This window comes from Rousettus aegyptiacus, unplaced genomic scaffold (assembly GCF_014176215.1).
Source record: "Rousettus aegyptiacus isolate mRouAeg1 unplaced genomic scaffold, mRouAeg1.p scaffold_m13_p_4, whole genome shotgun sequence".
In the NCBI taxonomy this organism is placed as follows: domain Eukaryota; kingdom Metazoa; phylum Chordata; class Mammalia; order Chiroptera; family Pteropodidae; genus Rousettus; species Rousettus aegyptiacus.
This window is the reverse complement of record NW_023416307.1, coordinates 152,375,996-152,394,511: the sequence shown is the minus strand read 5'-3', so window position 1 is coordinate 152,394,511 and position 18,516 is coordinate 152,375,996. Positions and strand designations below refer to the sequence as shown.

At 48.1% G+C, this 18,516-nt stretch overlaps 1 protein-coding gene across 10 annotated transcripts in view; it reads left to right on the top strand.

Annotated features, from left to right (window-relative positions):
• Positions 1-18,011, top strand: part of ZNF445 (zinc finger protein 445) — a 39,847-nt gene extending 21,836 nt beyond the window's left edge. For 5 of the 10 annotated variants that reach the window (XM_036218902.1, XM_036218901.1, XM_036218905.1 and 2 more), the window contains 7 exons: positions 4,755-4,916; positions 7,793-8,350; positions 10,535-10,703; positions 11,048-11,124; positions 11,415-11,541; positions 12,068-12,178; positions 12,955-18,011. In XM_036218902.1, the coding sequence (XP_036074795.1) occupies positions 7,922-8,350; positions 10,535-10,703; positions 11,048-11,124; positions 11,415-11,541; positions 12,068-12,178; positions 12,955-15,110 (3,069 nt within the window). In that variant the 5' untranslated portion in view covers positions 4,755-4,916; positions 7,793-7,921 and the 3' untranslated portion in view covers positions 15,111-18,011. Of the gene's footprint in view, positions 1-1,575; positions 4,921-7,792; positions 8,351-10,534; positions 10,704-11,047; positions 11,125-11,414; positions 11,542-12,067; positions 12,179-12,954 lie in introns of those variants that run through there. The other 5 variants (XM_036218909.1, XM_036218907.1, XM_036218911.1 and 2 more) reach the window with 3 other exon arrangements.
• Positions 18,012-18,516: the final 505 nt, after the last annotated feature.

The window sequence follows — 18,516 nt, the reverse complement described above, 5'->3', positions numbered from 1 at the left end:
CATTATATGGCCATTGTAATAAGTTAGCATCTCACCCTGTACCCATCATGCATCCAATGCCCTGACAGTTCTGTAAGGAATGGAAAGGGGTGTCTCCCAAGTTCTGAGAGAAAGAGGCTCGTATTGGTTGGGAGTAGGTGGATGGTGACCATTGTGATCCACCCTGGTGCGAGTAAGCAGATTGGAGCCGGAAAGCCACAGAAGGCCCATCAGTGTAGTTAAGCAGTAGGGTTGACTCATAACTCATCTTTTGTTTGGGATGTCATATGGTGCTCAGCTTGATGTAGCTTTTCCTTTTCTTTCGAAAGCAGTCCCAGATCCCAAGGGGTTGGCATTCCTAGGTGTCTTTTCTTCCTGGTTAGGATTCTCCTGGGGAGACTCAAAGGAGAGGGATTTTATCCTGGGTAAGTGTACAATCTGGTAATTCCCTGGCGTTTAACTGCCATTGGAGCAGTGAGGAGAGCCCGGGATGGGCCTTTTCGTGTCAGATTTTGTTGGTTAATGGTAGAGCCTGCCTTTTTGGTCTTAAGGAGGACTAGGTCTCCCAGTTTTACCTGAACCTGGATTGGAGCATGATTAAAGCTGGGGAGAATTTTGTTACCATAGACTCTTATTGCCTGTTGGACTTGGCTTAAATTGGTGAGGGAAAAATCTTGATGATGAGGGTGTTTTACCTCCCAGAGGAAGTGTTCATAGTCCCTCTGCGCATGCCCAGCACACACACAGAGAATTACCGAACATACACGAATGCCAAGAAAGCTGGCAGAAGCAACTGCAAGTGTCAGATCCCATTTTCAAAGGAAGAGGACCTTGAAGAAATTATGGTCAGCAGCTGCCCAGACTAAGCAAAGAAGAGTAGAAAGGTCCCCCGTGTCCCAGGTGAACCAAAAGAAAGCTGAGTTCGGAGAGGCCGCCCTCTAGCCCTCAGGGTCAGGCGAAGGTTTGAAACTCACCACAGGTTGTCTGATCACCTTCCTTCCTGGCCGGCCAGCCAAAAAGAATGTCACTGGGCGGTGAACCAGGATACTGTCAACGCAATAAAGAATTCATGAACAGACAAGGCAATGAAGACAGCTCAAGTTTATTGAAAGTGAAATTACAGTCTCAGAGGGGAGAGCGGGGAAGCTCGAGAGGGGGCTGCCCAGTGTCCTGTGGGGTGGGGGACTTGATCTACTGACTTCACTGGGGGTAGAATATTCCTGATTCTGGGTAGGCTTTTTGGAGAAAGGAAGTGACTCTTCTCTCACCAACTCTGTCAGTGATAACTCTGATTCCCTTTATGGTCCTTGCTGCTTTAGCTTCTGGAACTAGTAATTATCCGACATGCTTATCTCAAACTATTGCTCTAAGCCAAAACTGAGATGACTGCTGGATGTGCTCAGCTTCTCCAGAGATCACCCCAGCCTTCTGTCAGTTCCACCCCACATTTAACTTCTCCAGGCCTCCTGTAGCAGGGACGGACACCTGACCGTAAACTAGCTGCCCTCCGTTTACAAAAGAGAAGTTCCCAGTGCCCCTCCCCCCCGCCCCCATGCTTCCAGCCATTTTCTGAAAGGACCCAGGTAATTGCTCAGAGCCAGCCTTTCTGAAGCCTTGTTTAGACAAAAGATACCCCCCCAACACTCTGCCCCCCCCCAAAAAAAAACTTCTTATTTTTAGTGACTGAAAGCCCTACATAAACACCTGGACTGGTTATGGACAAAAATGTGCCACTCAACAGGGACTGTCACTTACTTCTGCAACAACAACCAGGCCTTTGCCTACCAGGGCTTCAGTGGCACTGGGGAATTAAGACCTGTGAAGATGAAGAAGTGTGGACAGTAGATCATGACATCCAGAATATGGAGGCAGTCTCTACCAGCGGGTCCTTAACATGCCAGACCTTCGAGAAAGCACGACAGCGGTCCCAGGCATTTCGGGGCCTCTCGGAACAGGTTCCAGCCTGCAGTTGTAGTGACAAATTAGAAACTCAGTTGGAGGGACCAGTTCCACCCTTATTTCTGCCCCTAAAGCCTTCTGGTTTGCCTATCAAGTCCCTAAGGGTAGACCACGGGGGCTCTTCATTGTTTAGATCTGGCAGCAGCACAAAGAAGCTGTACCCTTGGCTGGGTCACATCTCCAAATAATTCCATTCAGATCTATGAAGATCTAGTTCTTCTAGACTCTAACACAGAAGACACACCAATGCCAAACAACAACAACAACAACAACAACAACAACAACAACAAAATGAATGTGGCTCTCATTAGCTTGGGGATTGTGCCCACTGTTGCGGCTGTTGGAGGATTAGCCGGGGGCCTATACGATCCAAAATACCTCAGCTCTCATTGAACAAAATGCTGAAAACTCAGGCCTGAATGCATTACAGACTTCTCTTGACTCCCTTGCCCGTCAGGTACTAGATCAGAGAGTAGCACTAGATTATTCTCCAGCTGAACAAGGTGGAGTCTGTATCTTCTTAGCCAACACCTCTTATTCCTTCCATGTTGATACCTCCAGCGAAGTTAAAGTTAGAGTAAACCAGCTCCTCAGAGGGCCAGCTGGCTCAGGGACACTAGGACACAGCTAACAGGGGACATCTGGAAGACCTTTAAAGGATATCTACCTGCTATGACTTAGTTTCTTCTTCTCGGACCTGTTGGTTTCATTAATCTTTAGACCTAGCCTTCTGATAAGTAAAGTTTATCTCTATTTAGTAAAGTTAATCTCTTCTCACCTAGAGGCTATTAAAGAACAGATAATTCTCCAACAAGGAAACAAACATATACAGACCGGTCATGCACTGGACACCAGTTATGCTGCCTTTTGAGTCTTTAGCTCCTAAACCTCCAATCCCCAAGAACCTCAAACCCCCGACTCACTGGGACCTTGTCTCAGAGCAAGGAAATATGGTGTCCTCAGGTAGGGACAAGCCCCTGATAGGAAGGAGCTCCAGAAGGTAAGATTGTGGCCTTTATTCCCTTGTAAGATTTCAAGGGCTCAGATTCCTTGAGAGTAGAGTAGTCAGATAGCCAGATATGAGTAGGAAAGAGAGAGACCCACAAGGGCACAGATGTGGTCACCATGAGCCCTGATATAGGCCTTTAGAGGAGATCAGAACCCCAGTATCCTGGCCAAGGAACAGAGGTGTTCCTCCCCACCAGAACACATGTGCGCACCAAGCCTTATTTGTCGTTGACCTAGCCCTAGCCTCATTATATAGCTGTTAGAATAAATTAGCATTGACGTTAATGCTGTACCCATAACCACCCTCCATGACAGTTATGTAAGGACCCAAGAGGGTAAGGAAGTTTCAAGAAAAACTGGTGATCTTCAAAGAGATCACCAGATCTCCTTAATAGCCTCTAGGCAAGAAGAGATCCCCAGAACCTGGACTATTCCATCCCCAGGTAAGTCAGTAGATGGAGTCCCCACCCCACAAGAAAGCTTGCCTGCTTTCTCACCTGAGAGTATACTTTCGCTTTCAGTAAACTCGAGCTGTCACTTCGTCGCCTTCATTGTCCATGGATTGATTCTTTCTTGCAGTTTTGACAAGATCCTGGTTAACTGTCTGGTGACAGTTTCCCGCTCCCTCCCTTCCCTCCCCTCTGTCAACCACCAATCTGATATCTGCTTTTGCAGGTTTGTTCTTTTTTCTGTTGCATGTTAACTTTTAGGTCAGCATTTTGTTCTTTTTGTTCTCTACCACATTTCTCCGTTTTTGTCTTCCATGGTTTTTTTTGTTCAGCCGGCCTTCTCTGAGTTGGTTGCTGAGTTGGTGGCTAAAACAGAACTAAGGTCACCTGTCCCCCCCACCCCCTTTTTTTTTGTTGCTCGAGTTGCAGCCACCATTTCCCCCGCAAGTTCCCCGCCTCTTTGGTTATAGGAGCTGATGCTAAGTGGCTTTGTTTTTTTAAGCAGAATTATTGATCACTTTGTTGATTATAAAGGAGTGCGAAACAATTCAGGGAACATAAATAGAAAGAGAAAGTCCTTTCATCCCCCTTGCCGGAGGAGATGATGACGAAAAACGCTTTGGTGCAAAGTTTAAGAACTTTTTTGTGTATATGCAAACTGTATTTTATCTTTATTTGTTTTATGACATAAATGAGTGCATAACGATAGTTTCTAAAACTTGCCTTTTAATTTACTTTTTATTTTAGGAAATTGGGAAACGACGATAAATATAAAGAAAATAACAGGCATATTTCCAATACAGTGTTAATCACTTCTAACATTTTGACGTATTAGCAGTCATCATTTTCTATGTGCACTTAAAAAAAAGAGAGAGACCTAGTACATACATATTGTGTTGAAAAATCAAATTATGACAAATAAAGTGAAATCTCCTTTAACTACTTTCCCCTACCCCCACCAACCCCCACAATAAGTAAGAATTTTTGTGAACCCTCCCAAGGCCATTTTAAATTCCTTCGAGAACTTTTATGTACATCGCACACACACCTAACCACACATATATATGATGTTAGATTTTCTCCTGCAATTATATCTAGGCTGTTCTTTTTAACTTAGCCTATGTTTTTGTTGTCGTTGAGGGAGAGAGTCGCAGCTTCTCCCTGTGCAAGGAGCAAAGAGCGAGCAGCCTTGAGCAGGGGACATTTCCTTGTAGAGAGATAAAGAGCCCTCGGTCTGTGCTGGGCTTCTGCCTTGCGAGGGACTTTCTTTCCCTGTTCACTGCTTACCGCGTGCCCCTTTGTGACGCTGAGTGCATGTGCCAGTGGCGCTCCGGCCCACCCCTGCTTTCTGTGTTTCAGACCCCACCAGCAGGGGGTCGAGTCTTTCTGCCACGGCGTGAAGCGTGGTCCTTGTATCCACACCACCCGCCCCACACCGCTGTGAAGTGGATCTGCTCGTCACCGAGGACCAGTGGATTGCAAGGGGCTGAGTCTTGCATATCCTTTCGCTTCTCTTTTGCTGTAAGTAAGTGCTGCACCACGTGAGCCTGATGTGCATGTTTTCTGTTCTTAACAACCTAGTTATCATGTTCTGGTCTCTTCTGTGGGTGGTACCTGGGAACAGTGAAACAACTATTGATGCTTAAGGCTCTAGTTTGATCTTTTTAACTGTCGTATGGCATTTCATCCTGTAAAGCGCTACACTTTTATTTAGCTATGTTGATGGACAAATAGGTTATTTCCAGTATTGTGTTATTACAAGAGTACTCTAGTGAGCACCCATGTAAATATCTGTATTCCTGTGCAAACGGTTCCAGGGAGATTCCTATGCGTGAAATTCCTGGGCCTAAGGAATGTGACTTTTTAGTTTTACTACAGACTTTCAAATTACTCTTCCTGGTGACTGTATAAATTTATACTTCTATCAGTGGTCTGTGTTTTTCTTATTTTTTTGGATAAGAGGTTTTTAAATACTGATATATTTATATATACCTCTTTGCCTTTTGTTTTCTTAAGAAATCCTTACTTACTCTTACTTAATTCTCTCTCTCTCCCTCCCCTGGCCATCTTTTTCTCTTTTGTTTTGAAGTTGTGTTTAACAATAATTCATTTTGTGTATGATCTTTTTTTTTTATTGGCCCAGCCAATTGACCCTATATCAGTCATTGAATAATCTATTCTTTCTTACTGTCTTGTAATACTGCCTCTGTCACATGCCAGATCTGTACCTGTATATAAGTATGTCAGGATTCTGTACTGTTCCTTTTATTTGCTGTTTGTGTATCCCTTCAACAATACTCACTGTTTTAATTATCATATTTTTATAATAAGCCATATTATCTGTTAAATCTTTCCACCTTTAAAAACTTGCCTTGGCTATTGTTGGCCTTTTACTCATTCGCGTGAATAGTAGAATATGCTTACCAACTCTGAAGAAAAATTATTGTGGTTCTGTTGGGATTTTACAGACTTTTCATGCTAATTTAGGAAGAGTTGACAGCTTGAGAATACTAGTCTTCCTGTACTTAAGACTTGCTCAGAACTGTTTTGTCTTTTGGAGTTTGCTGTTAAGGTCTTACACATTTTTCATCAGCTTTATTTTTAGATATTTTATGGTTTTTGTTGCTGTTGTGTTTTCTTTCTAAATGGCTATTGCTGGTATATTGGAAAGTTATTGATTATACATTGATTGAATATTCAGCCTACTTAATGACCTATATTAGTTTTAACAGTTTTTCATTTGATTCTCTTAGGTTTTGCAGATGGATGTTCATATCATTCATGAGCAATATTAGCTTTGATCCTTCTTTCTTTTCTAACAGTTTTCTGCATATTTCTTTTTTCTTGTTTAATTGCATTGGCTAGGATTATCTTATCTGATTCTTCCTGTTTTTAATTGCAAGACTGTTAATGTCTTCACTATTTAGTGTTACATTTGCTGTAAATTTCTCTTGATTTTTCCCCATCTCAGGTAGGAAAGTTTTCCTTTATTCTTGGATTGCTAAGAAGGTACACCACAAAGAAGTTGAAAACTCTAGTAGACCTTTTCTTTTTTAACGTTAAGAGAATACCAGTATGTGAAGAGCTGTTTGCTAATAAATGTGAAATCCTTGATGAATACCAGGGTTGTTTTCTCCTTCTGACTTATGAATAGTGGTGTAAACATTTGTGTACAAGTTTTTTGTGGATATCTTTTTTCATTTCATTCATACACACACACACACACACACACACACACACACACACACACACATGAATTGCAATTAGTTAACTGTATTTAACTTACTGAAGAATTGGAAGACTGTTTTACAAAGTGGCTGTACCAATTTATATTCTCATCAGCAGCATACGAGACTTCCAGTATCCCCTCAATCTTTCAAGCATGTTATTTTCTGACTTTGATTCTAGCCTTCCTAGTGAGGGTGAGGTGGTATTGTCTTGATCTGCTTTTCCCTGATAACTAATGCTGTTGATCATCCTGTGTGTTTGTCAGCCATTTTTATATTTTCTTTGGAGAAATGTCTATTCAGGTGCTTTGTTCAATTTTAGTTGTGTTACTTGTCTTTTTATTTTTGAATTCTAAGTCCTTTATATATTCCAGATAAAAGTCCCCTATTAGATATGTAATTTTCAGATGTTTTTTCCTAGTCTATTGGTTGTCTTTTCAGTTTCTTTATATGTCCTTAGAAGCACGAGTTTTACATTTGATGAAGTCCAATTTATCGTATGTGTTTTTGATGTGTATTTGATAGAATGCATCGCCTAATCCACTGTCATGAAGTATTATCCCTATGTCTTTTGATAAGCATTTTATACCTTTAGCTCTTACATTTAGGTCTTCAATCCATTTTATGTTAATTTTGTATATTGCATTATGTAGGAGTCCAGCTTTATGTAGGAGTCCAGCTTCATTCTTTATTTAAACATACAGTTGTCCCAGCACCATTTGTTGAAAAGACTGTTCTTCCTGCTTTGAGTAGTCTTGGCACCCTTTGGCAGACTTGCCAGAACTAAATTGACCTGTTTCTCAATAAAACTGAGAAAAAATAAATTGATCATAGATATATGGACTTATTTTTGGACTCTTGATTCTGTTTCACTGATCTATATGTCTGTTCTTTTGCCAATACCACACTGTCTTGATAACTGCTGTTTTATAAAGTAAGTTTTGAAATTGGTGCCTTTAATTTACTGTATTCTGGGATATTTTCTTGGTTCCCCCCCAAACGTGATGATGTAGCCCCGGTATGCCTGATACTGGCGGCCACCACTGTGCAAATGCTCATACGCCCACTCCCCATGCATCCGAAGATAATCCAAACCAACAGGATCAAGCCGCACCAGCATTCTCACATCCCTCCTGAACAGTAACATTGACTATTTCCGTCTCTTGCCAGTGACCTCTGATGTCCCAGCAGATGGCCTTGTCCACTACGGTGCTGAAAAGATACTCCCGAGGTCCCAGCAGTGACACAGCTAACGTAGGCTTGGTTTGCACTCTGCTGTGTAGACCCTGAACAGGAGCAATGCCTCCAGGCAGGTGGCATGCTGTCCATCCAGCTCAGGCCCAGGCCTCGAGGGAACGTGGGCGCCTTCAGATGGTAAAGAAGGAAGAAGAGGATGAAGGCTACACTTCTGTGCAGGCCGCCAGGCCGCAGACGCTCAACCGTCCCGGCCAGGAGCTATTCCGCCAGCTCTTCAGACAGCTTCGCTACCACGAGTCTTCTGGGCCCCTAGAGACTCTGAGCCGGCTCCAGGAGCTCTGCCGCTGGTGGCTGAGACCCGACGTTCTCTCCAAGGCCCAGATCCTGGAGCTGCTGGTCCTGGAGCAGTTCCTGAGCATCCTGCCCGGGGAGCTCCGGGCCTGGGTGCAGCTGCATCACCCTGAGAGCGGTGGGGATGCTGCGGCGCTGCTGGAAGAGCTGCAGAGGGACGTCAGTGGGACACCGTGGAGGGTGAGTGTGGGTGTGAGCAGTGTGCAGTGCCCACTGGACTCTGCCTGTCCCTGAGCCAGCTTGTTCGGGGTGGGGTTGGCCCCTGAACCTTCAGTGTTGAAGAATGCAGGGGAAGTCCTCCCTTCTCATTCCCGTGGCACCGGAGCATCTGAGAACCGGCCCCTAAGCCAAGGCCCTTTTAAGCAGGCAGCCCCTCCCACCTTCCCAGAGGACTGTCAGCTCTAGGAAGCGGGTCACCACGTATCCACACATAATAGTAACACGGTGTTGGACACAGTGAGTTAGAGTATACAGAGTCCATCTCCACACGTTGCCTGATTGGACTTGATGCTGATCTGTATAGCGGGGGTGATGTCTCTTGCTTGTAGCGAGGAGGCTTAGAGTCCGGCCTCTTGGCTTCTGCGTACATGTTAAGACCTAGAAGAGCAGTCTACCATTTCACTTTTTTCTCAATAGGCGTTCGAGGATTTGTTCTGTGTGTGGGGTGGGACTTCATTCCACAACGTCAGTGTTCTTGTCCACAGCGTTGTCCCTTTAGGAGCCTTAACGATCTAACAGTGAGAATTTGTTCAGTCAGTGTTGAGTGCCTGCCGTGCACCTGACCCTGGCCTTGGTGCTGGGAAACGGAGGCGCCGGCCCCAGTGCTGGCAGCGCGGCTGCGGCTCAGCTCCCGTGCCCTCTGTCCGCTCCCTCCGCCCCACACACTGCGCTCCTCAGCGCTTCCTGTGGCTTTGGAATTTTTCTTCTAAAGAGCACTGATCATTTTTGTAGGCTTTTTAAAAATTGTTGTTGCTACAAAAATATGTGTAACTCTACATATGATTCCCGCGTGAACGTTACTTTTAAGATTTCTGAAACATGTTTGATATACTTCTCCAAATCAATCAAATAACACATCTGAATATGGTTTGCCAGCAGTAAATGGCAATAAATCAGCACAAGGGATGAGTTAAAGAAAACCTCTTTGCTCAACACGGGACACTAGTTTTAAAAATCTAAAAGAGCATTTATAATTTTTACCAAAACAATGAAATCAAAAGGATCTAAAAATGATTTATTAAAGCAAATAAGGTACACAGCAGATACAAAATTGTGGCTTGGTTATATTCACCTCATTTAGAGCTAGATATAAGGTTTAAAAATCCATGACATTGCCAAATGATTAGGAAGGGGCTACTTGGTTCGAAGCTAGTTCAAGATTAGAAAACAAAAAACGGGCTGGGAGAAAGCCTCTCAAATTCTGAAAAATGAACAGAAATGCTCAAGGTGCACATAAAGTTACAGAATCACCCTGTGGTTCATCAAGATTACCAGGGCCTGAGAAAGTTTGTCCTTCGACTCATTTGCCTGCGCTTCTATATTCTTAACTGTTTCTTCTCCCTCTGGTAGAGCTTGGGAGGAGCAGGAGACAAACTGCTGTGATGAGTTCATTTTAGTCTCAGGCTGGGTATCGGATATTTAATGGCCTCAGGCTAAGTTTCTGCCATATCAGCTTAGAGAATGTCTTGGCCACAAGACCAGGAAGCTTGAAGTTCTTTGGCTGTAGCTTTCCATACTCATTTCTGCATCAGGGGAAGCCTTGCTTCAGACACCAGAACTCCTTGAAGGCCCCAGGCAAAGGCTGCCTCTTTCTGCTTGGGTAGGCACTGCCGGTTTTCAAACCTGAGACTTTCTCCTGTGGGTCCATGTCTGACCCTCACAACTGGCATTGCCTCTCTATTGATGTTACTGTTTCAGTCAGGTTTAAATCTGGGTGCCATCCTGCCTTTTTGGGGTCACTTTGTATATCAGTGCCTAGAGCCGTGTGCTTGGTAGACATCAGCTGGCTGCATCTCTGCTGTGAATCATCATCAGTTTAACTCTTGGATAAATTTTCTTTCTTTCATGTATGAGTAAGTTCCAGGCCAGGGGCGGGGTCTGAGGACTAGTGAGGAGGGTGTCACTGTGGCACCTGAGGCCTGACGGCAGCGCTGTTACTAACTTGTCAGGCGCTTTCCTCTGTCGAGCTGGACTCTGGGTTCACCTGTCACTCCCTTGGCCTGCGCTGGTGCTCAGGGAGGCTGGAAGAAAGGGCCTGGCTCGCTCTTCCCTGCCCTTTGCCCTTTAGAGATTGGCTGTGTGGCCTCATCTCTGAGTTTGCTTTCTGATTCCCATGGGGATCCTCTCACATTTTCTTCTTGCCAGGATCCAGCCCCCGCCCAGAGCCCGGATGTGCAGTGGATGGGTACAGGCGCCCTGCGAGCCGCACAGATCTCGCCCTCTGCTTCACCTCCCAGGAGTGGCTCTGCTCTGGGGGACCACCTGGAGCCTCCCTGTGAAACAGGAGCGCAGGACTTCCTGGCTGGGCAATCCGGTACTCGCTGCCTGGCTCTGAGACCCCGCCTCCTGCCACACCGCCCCGTTTCCTGGAGTGTCGCCTTTCACCACCTGTCCTCTCACTGGAATCCCTCTCAACCCTGGCCCTTAGCTCCGTCCTTTCTCCTCCTCCTGTGATCATGTCTACGTGGCTCCCCTGCCTGGTGCCCCCCACTTCTCACCCCCCAGCCTTCAGGGGACACTGAGGAAATGCAACGTGGGTGCTTAACGACAGTCCACACCTGTGTGCGGACCCAGGAGTGCTATGTGGGGGGAGAGTGGGCTCCTTTAGTGGGGGGCCAAGAGTTGGGCTGCCCTCTCTCATGATTCTTTCTTCTTCAGAGCCTCCTGCTGCCCAGGCGCCTCCCCCTTCCCAGAGAGAGGGGTGTCCAGGAGACCAGGTGACAGCCCAGCCTCAGGTGAGCCACAGGACCTCAGTCTTCCACAACATCCCCGTGTTGCTGCCCGATGGAGTAGCTGCACCTCCTCCTTGTCCGAGGCCTCTGTCCAGTGACCCCACATCCAGAGACCCATGTCCCAGAGACCAGATTATCCCCCCGAGCCAGAGCTCTTCTGCTGGGTGATGGTAGTCTCTTTCTCCCTGCCCAGACCCAGCCTTTGCCCACTCAGAGGCAAGCCCATCCCCCTGCCGCCTCCTCCAAGCCAGGAGCATGGACTGGCTCTAAGGGGTAGGACTGTGCTTTTTTAGGAGGCTATAACTTTCAAGGACGTGGAGGTGACCTTCTCCCAGGATGAGTGGGGATGGCTGAACCCTGCTCAGAGGAACCTGTACAGGGATGTGATGCTGGAGAACTATGGGAACTTGGCTTCTCTGGGTAAGGCATCAATATCCTTGTGCTTCGATCCACCTTTACCGTTGCCTTCTTAGTTTTCATTATGGTGCATACAGAGGGGCCTGACTTGGGTTTAGATCCTGGCTCCGTAACTACTAACCCAATCACTTGATCTATCACCTCAGACTCCTCTCTTGAAAAACAGGCATGATAATTACTGTCATGCTGGGTTATTGTAAATATTAAAAGTCATATATGTGTCAAGTTCCTAGTCCATATAGGCATCTGAAAAATGTTGGTTGATTTAACCAGTTGAGTTGCCATGGGTTCCCACCTCCGGAGAATCCTAGTGATCCTTTTGGCTCCGACTTCTCTCAGCCTTTCTTGTCTCTGTTTAGAGCTGTTAGAAGTGGCATCTGGGATTCCTGCCTTAGTGTTGTCCACCTGCCTCCCTGGCCTTTCTCTCCTCCCTACCAGGACTTCAGGCCTGAAAGGGTCCTGGAGGGTAGTTTGGTATGATCTGTCTACCTTCCCATCCAGTCCTATCCTATCCCGTTCTTTTCTGCAGTGGGGCCGTTCACCAAACCTGCTCTGATCTCCTGGTTGGAGGCAAGGGAGCCATGGGGCCTGAATGTCCAGGGACCTCAGCCTAAGGGGAATCCAGGTGCTGCCCCTGCAGGTAAGTTCCAGAGAACCTACCAGATCCTGCTCCCCCAGCATCTATTCTTAAAGTCTTTTATACCAAATAAATCCTGGGGAACTTACTCCATTGTTTGCTAGAAGGAAGTCCTTACCAGTACTGCTAAGGAGTGCTGGGCCCTGGGCTTCTTCCCTCTAGACTGGCCTGTTCAGCCTTCATTCTGACCCTGCCTCTTCCCAGAAAGCCCTGTCAGTAATAGTTCTTGCTCCCTGGAGGGCTTCACTGTTCCTTCTCTTTTTCCATTCGCGGATGCTCCGCAGCTCTGCACTGCTCTCCTGTGAACACCCAGTGCCCGCCCTTGCTGCCCCGAGGAACCCTCGTCCCACTCCTGCTCCTCCTCTTTGCTTGGTCCTGTCCCTTGCGGTAGGCTTGAGCTCCAGGCCTCTCAGCCAGCCCTCCTCGGATCCCCACCCCTCAGCACTTGGGGCCCTACCTCTCATGATCTTTCTTGATCTTTCTTATGCCATGGTTCCTCTCTCTCGCTATTTAACATTCTCCTCTCAACCCTTTTTCTTTTTTAACTTGATTTCTGCATATGTCTCATTGCTGTGACCATTTTGCTTCTCCTTCTCCCTTGTCCGTCATCTGGGATGCTCTTCCATGTTTTGCCGTATCGCAGACTATTTTGTAAAGATGTTGGCAGTCAGGCAAAAGCCTTTCCATCCAAGTTTGTGGCACTTTTTTGTCCCTGGGTGCTTTCGGCACTTCCAAGTATAGGAAAAGAATACATTCTCTTGTGTCTTATTTTGTTCTAGGAGGTGAGCTCCCAGTTAAAACAAACAAGTTCCTCTTAAAACATGAACCTTTGGAAGAAGCAGAAACCTTAGCCGTGCCATCAGGATGTCACGCGATGAGTGTTTCTGAGGAAACAGGACTCAGAGAACCTTTAGAACAGAAGAGCAGGTTAAAAGAGCGATGTGGAAACCCTACACAAGTGAGTGTTAAGAAAGAAGAGACCAGTTTCAGTCATAGGGCAGGAAAAGAATCTGAAGAACCAGGAGGCGGTAACAGTCTTAATCTAAAACATGTCACGTTTTTGAGAGTCCCCAGAAGAAAGCGATCCCTTAAGCACGGCTGTGGCCGGCACTTCAGAGGGGGTTCCTACCATTACGACTACAAGGAGTATGGGAAAGGGCTCAGACGCATGATCGGCGGGTTTAGCCTGCATCAGAGGCTCCATGCTGGACTAAAGGGGTCTGCAAAGGACACGCACGGGAAAGACTTTAGCCTCGGCGCTCTTTACCAGCATGGGTGGAGTCTTCACACCCTGGGGACGTCCCATAAGTGCAGTGACTGTGGGAAGACCTTCAGTAACAGCTCCCATCTTGCATATCATCAGAGGCTTCACACTCAAGAGAAACGGTTTAAATGTAGGGTGTGTGGGAAAGCCTTCAGGTGGAGCTCAAACCGGGCACGACATGAGAAAATTCACACTGGATTGAAACTTTACAAATGCGGTATATGTAACAAAGCTTTCCAACGCATGTTTGCCTACCACCTGCACCAGGAAACCCACGCTGATCAGAAAGTTCTTGAATCTAACCAGTGTAAGGATGCTCTCACTGACGGCTCAGGGTTTGATCACCATTTGGGAGACCAGAGCGGGGAGAAGGTCTTTGACTGCAGCCAGTGTAGGAAGTCCTTCCACTGTAAATCATACGTTCTCCAGCATCAGAGGATCCACACCCAAGAGAAACCCTATAAATGCACCAAATGTAGGAAAACCTTCAGGTGGAGGTCAAACTTTTCCCGCCACATGCGAATGCATGAGGAAGAGAAGTTCTACCATCAAGACAAGTGTGGAGAAGACTCCAGGGAGACCTGCGGCGGCAGTCAGCCCCAGAGCGCCCCCCTGGCGGAGAAGGCTTTCCTGTGTCAGCAGTGTGGGAAAACTTTCACTGGGAAGAAATCCCTCCTCAATCACCAGCGAGTTCACACAGGCAAGAAGCTGTACCGCTGCAGCGAATGTGCGAAGGAGTTCGTCCACAGGTCGGCCTTTGTGGTCCATAAGCAGCAGCACACCCTGAGAAGGAAGGCTGAGGGCGGGCCCTCCTGCAGTAGGGACAGGGTCTTCCAGGTTCCCCAGAGCGGTCACGCCGCTGAGGAGCCCTTCACGTGTGGCCAGTGTGGCAAAGCCTTCCGTAACCACTCCTTCCTCCTCATACACCAGAGAGTCCACACCAGAGAGAAGCCCTATAAGTGCAGGGAGTGTGGGAAAGCCTTCCGATGGAGTTCCAACCTCTCCCGACACCAGAGGAGCCACTCCCTGGAAAAGCAGTACGAGCACTGTGAGAGCGGGAGCGGCCCGGGCGAGCCGCCGCAGATCCTCACTGGTGGGAAGCCCTTTTGGTGCCAAGAATGTGGGAAAAGCTTTACCCGCAAAAGAAGTCTCTTAGACCACAAGGGCATACACAGCGGAGAGAAGCGCTACAAGTGTAACCTGTGCGAGAAATCTTACGACAGGAATTACCGCCTCGTGAACCATCAGAGGATCCACACTAAAGAGCGACCTTTCAAATGCCAGTGGTGCGGGAAGGACTTCATCGGAAGGCACACCCTGTGCATGCACCAGAGGAAACACAGCAGGGCGGCGCAGTCCGAAAGCAGCGCGGCCGGCTCGTCCTCCTCCCAGGACACGGGGCCGCGCTTCCAGGAACTGAAACCACGTGGCGAGAGGCCCCATGAAGACTGCGAGCCGAGCTCCAGGCTCAGCAGATTCCAGAACATACCCGTGGAGAAGAAGTGCCACAGATGCAGCATCTGTGGGAAAGCTTTCAGCAAGACCTCACAGCTCATTAGCCACAAGAGGTTTCACACTCGAGAGAGGCCCTTCAAGTGCACGGAGTGCGGGAAGACCTTCAGGTGGTCTTCGAACTTGGCCCGGCACATGAAAAAGCACTTGAGTGATTAGCCTGGGGCCCGACGACGGGAGGAGAGGGGTTCCTGGCCGTCCTGCTGGCGAATGCTTGATTGTAGGCAGTGCGAGGAAAACCTTCACGAAGGGCGCAGCCCTTTCTCTTTTGGAAGCTAGTTGCAGGGAATCCTGAGGATTCAAAACCTCGGGGCATCCCTCATCCTACCCTCTGGGAAATGGGATGCTCTTTGGGGACCTGCAGGAGACTCAGGCCCCCAGGAGCTCCCCCAGCCGGGTGTTATTCTGTAACTGAAGGGAGAGCCCACTGCCTTTTTGGCTTGACAGAATGTCTGTGGCGTGGTGGGCTGTGGCTCTGGCGAGGGGCCAGTTGAATTCCACGTGTCCCCCTGAGTTTGACCTGTTATGGCGCCTCTTCCGTTTGACCTTATGAGCAGCAGCAGCAGCAGCAGGAGCTCCGCCTGGTGTCCCCGCACGCTTCCTGGGGAGTTCTGCGTGTGGCTTCAGCCTCCATAGCTGGCTTTGGAGATCTGCTGTGGGCGTAGAGTTGTCTTCGCAGCCATTGGAGGAGAGCGGGGCACTGGGCTTGGTCGCCTGGAGGGGGAGCACTCCCAGTACCTCGTCGGCATCCACAGCCGTGCACGGACAGCGGCGGTCCACCTGCCAAACGAACGCGCCGAGCTCCTCCCACACGCCAGGCACTGTCGCTGTGCCAGGGACCCAGCAGTGACCAAACCGAAAAAAGCCGCTGTCCTAGGTCTTTACATATGATAAGCACATGAGCTACATCTCGTGTTTTGGGCCACGACGTTTGTTGTGGACAGAATGAAACGGAGAAGAGTGAGGGGCAGTGCCGTGCTGGGAGGCGCGTGGCCACTTTAAATAGGTTGGTCACGAAGGGGCCTCGGCTGGGAGGGTGACATCTGAGCAAAGACTCGAAGGCCAGCGAGTGAGCACTGTAGGTCTCTAGAAGCAGGCGCAGGAGGTGGGCGGGGTCTTGTCTGGTGTCCTGAGGGGATGCGGAGGAGGCCTCTGGGCGGGAGTGGGTGAGCCAGCTGGGGGAGAGGGCCCCTGAGCGGGCCCTGGAAGAGAGGGAGCTTTAGGACAGTGTGCGTTGAGGGGTGATGTGCTCGGCATCTCGATTGCATTTTACAGCAGTTAACCACAGACCCAAGGACCCAGTAAAAGGTTATGGCCGAACAATGTTATGCAGTTACCCGTGCTTCCGGGTCCCACGAATGGGACTCCCCGCCCGCCACGTGTCTGAGTATTCTACGAGACCGCCAGCTCTCAGCACACGTAAACGGCGATTGCGACTCCATCTCCAGACCTTGCACACGGCTTCACGCTGCCTCGTGCTGTCTTCCTTCACCCGCAGCGCCACACTCCTGTCTATTGTTGGCCCAGGTCCTCACTCTTCAAGGCCGTTTTCCCTGACCCTAATCCTTCCACACCCCTTGCCCCCGCACCTGTGTCTTGCTGTATCAGATGATGTCTGAGTTTGCAAAAGTTATGCCCGCCTTTGCAGCCAGACCGAACTCTCTGGAGGCCGGGGTCGGGTGCTTGTTTATCTGTTTGCCACTCAGAGGAGACTTTGCACCAAGTTGCCTCTGTTAAGGAATATAGAACTGGATTTAGTTCAGCTAAGTTGGACCGGAGTTTTTTGAAGGGGTCCTTGAGTGCGTCGGCTGGAGGCCGCTCACAGGTGCACCCTGCTAACTAGGAGGCCAGCTCTGTGCAGTTCTGAGCCCTGTGGTGCCAGTTGACAGTTTCTAACTGCCTCAGCCACCAGTTCCCATCTCATACCGCATCCTGGCCTGGGGAACACACCCCCTTTCCAATCATCTGCCTTCTCTCGCTCCCTAGGAGGAATAGAGGTTGGGGCTGGGGGAGCCACGTGGGCTGGGACTCCACGGAGAGGAGTGGGTGCCAGATGGTCTCTCAGCTGTTGGGTGTGGGCGGCCCACCCTTGCTGACAGACTGTCAGCCCGGACAGGCGTGTGCAGAGAAGAAAGCGCAGGAAACATGAATTAACATTGACCACCTCACAGTCATCAAGGTGGCAGGTTTTTAAAAGCCCTAGTGTGGGTGAGTGTGTGGAACAGTGGGAACGCACTGCTGTGGGAGCGGACGTCGTGACAGCTGTTGTGCCGAGTAATTTGCAAAATCTTGTGAAGTTGCGTGTACTCTACCACCTGTATTTCTACGCTTGGACAAACCCTAGAATAAGTCTACGTGAAAAAGGAGGCGTGTATGAGACTTATTGCAATACTGTTTGTTGCAGGATTGTTTATATAGAGAGAGATTGGGAAAAGTCTGAATTGCTGTCAGCAAAAGAAGAGAAATAAATGGGTTGTTTTTGCTAATCTGGGCAGTGAATACGAAAGCTGGAATTACATCCTTCATAGGTAAACACGATGCTGAGAAAGTTGCTGAAGGCACATATGACATACCGTTGTTGTAAAGTTGAACACACTGTGTATCTGTGGGCACATTATTTAAATGGATTTGCGTGTCACTTTTTCTGTAAAATGAAACAGTAGGGGCCGCCTCACAGGGCGATCGGGGTGGGGATGGTCGATGTATGTAAAGTGACTAGAGTAGTGGCTGGCGTGTAAGCCTTGTTGGCATATGGTGAACAGTGTCGTCATTGTTTTGCGCAATAATATATTTCTTGTGGATTCAAATTACGTGAAGTCAGAATATAAAACCTTGTATTGGAATGACGTGTGAAGGTCATGCTCCGCCTTCCCACGGCAGCAGGTGCCGATGGGATCCAGGAGGGTACCTGGGGGCTTCAGTAGTGTTTTCTTTATTTTTTAAAACGGACCTAGATGGATCAGCATGTCGATTTAACAGGATAGTGTGCTGGGTTCTTTTTTTTTTTTTTTTTAACTGTTTACTTAAGATACTTAAAAATAAAAACATTTTTAAGCATGGCCTCTGACATCTTCTGATTTTATAGAAATCCTGGCTCTGCCATTTATGTGGTGTTACTTAGAATGAGTCATTCAATGTCTCCGGGTTTCAGGTTCCTTATGTGCAGAAATCCAGAGCGACACAAATGACTCTTAATAAAGGAATATGGTTAGACGGGTCTGATGCATGCAGGGGGAAGGCGACGCAAGAGTTAAAAGCGACGAGGATGTTTCCGTGTAGCCACACCTGATCTCCAAGATGTGCAGTTTATTGGAAGTTATGAACTCTTATTTCCTGTAGTTTTTCTTTGCCTAAAAATAACAAGTAAAGCCAGAAGCTGTACTTTATTAAACGCTTAAGTTTAATGAAGAAATCGGATCTGTGGATGGAGGTGCTTAGTCACCCATAACACTTTTTGAGGTCGGTGAGGAAAGGTCGTGAGTGTTTTACAGGCCGGCTGCCGTAGCGCTTCAGGTGATGCCCGGCTAAGAAGAGCAAATAGGTTTTATATCAGGCACGTTCCGGT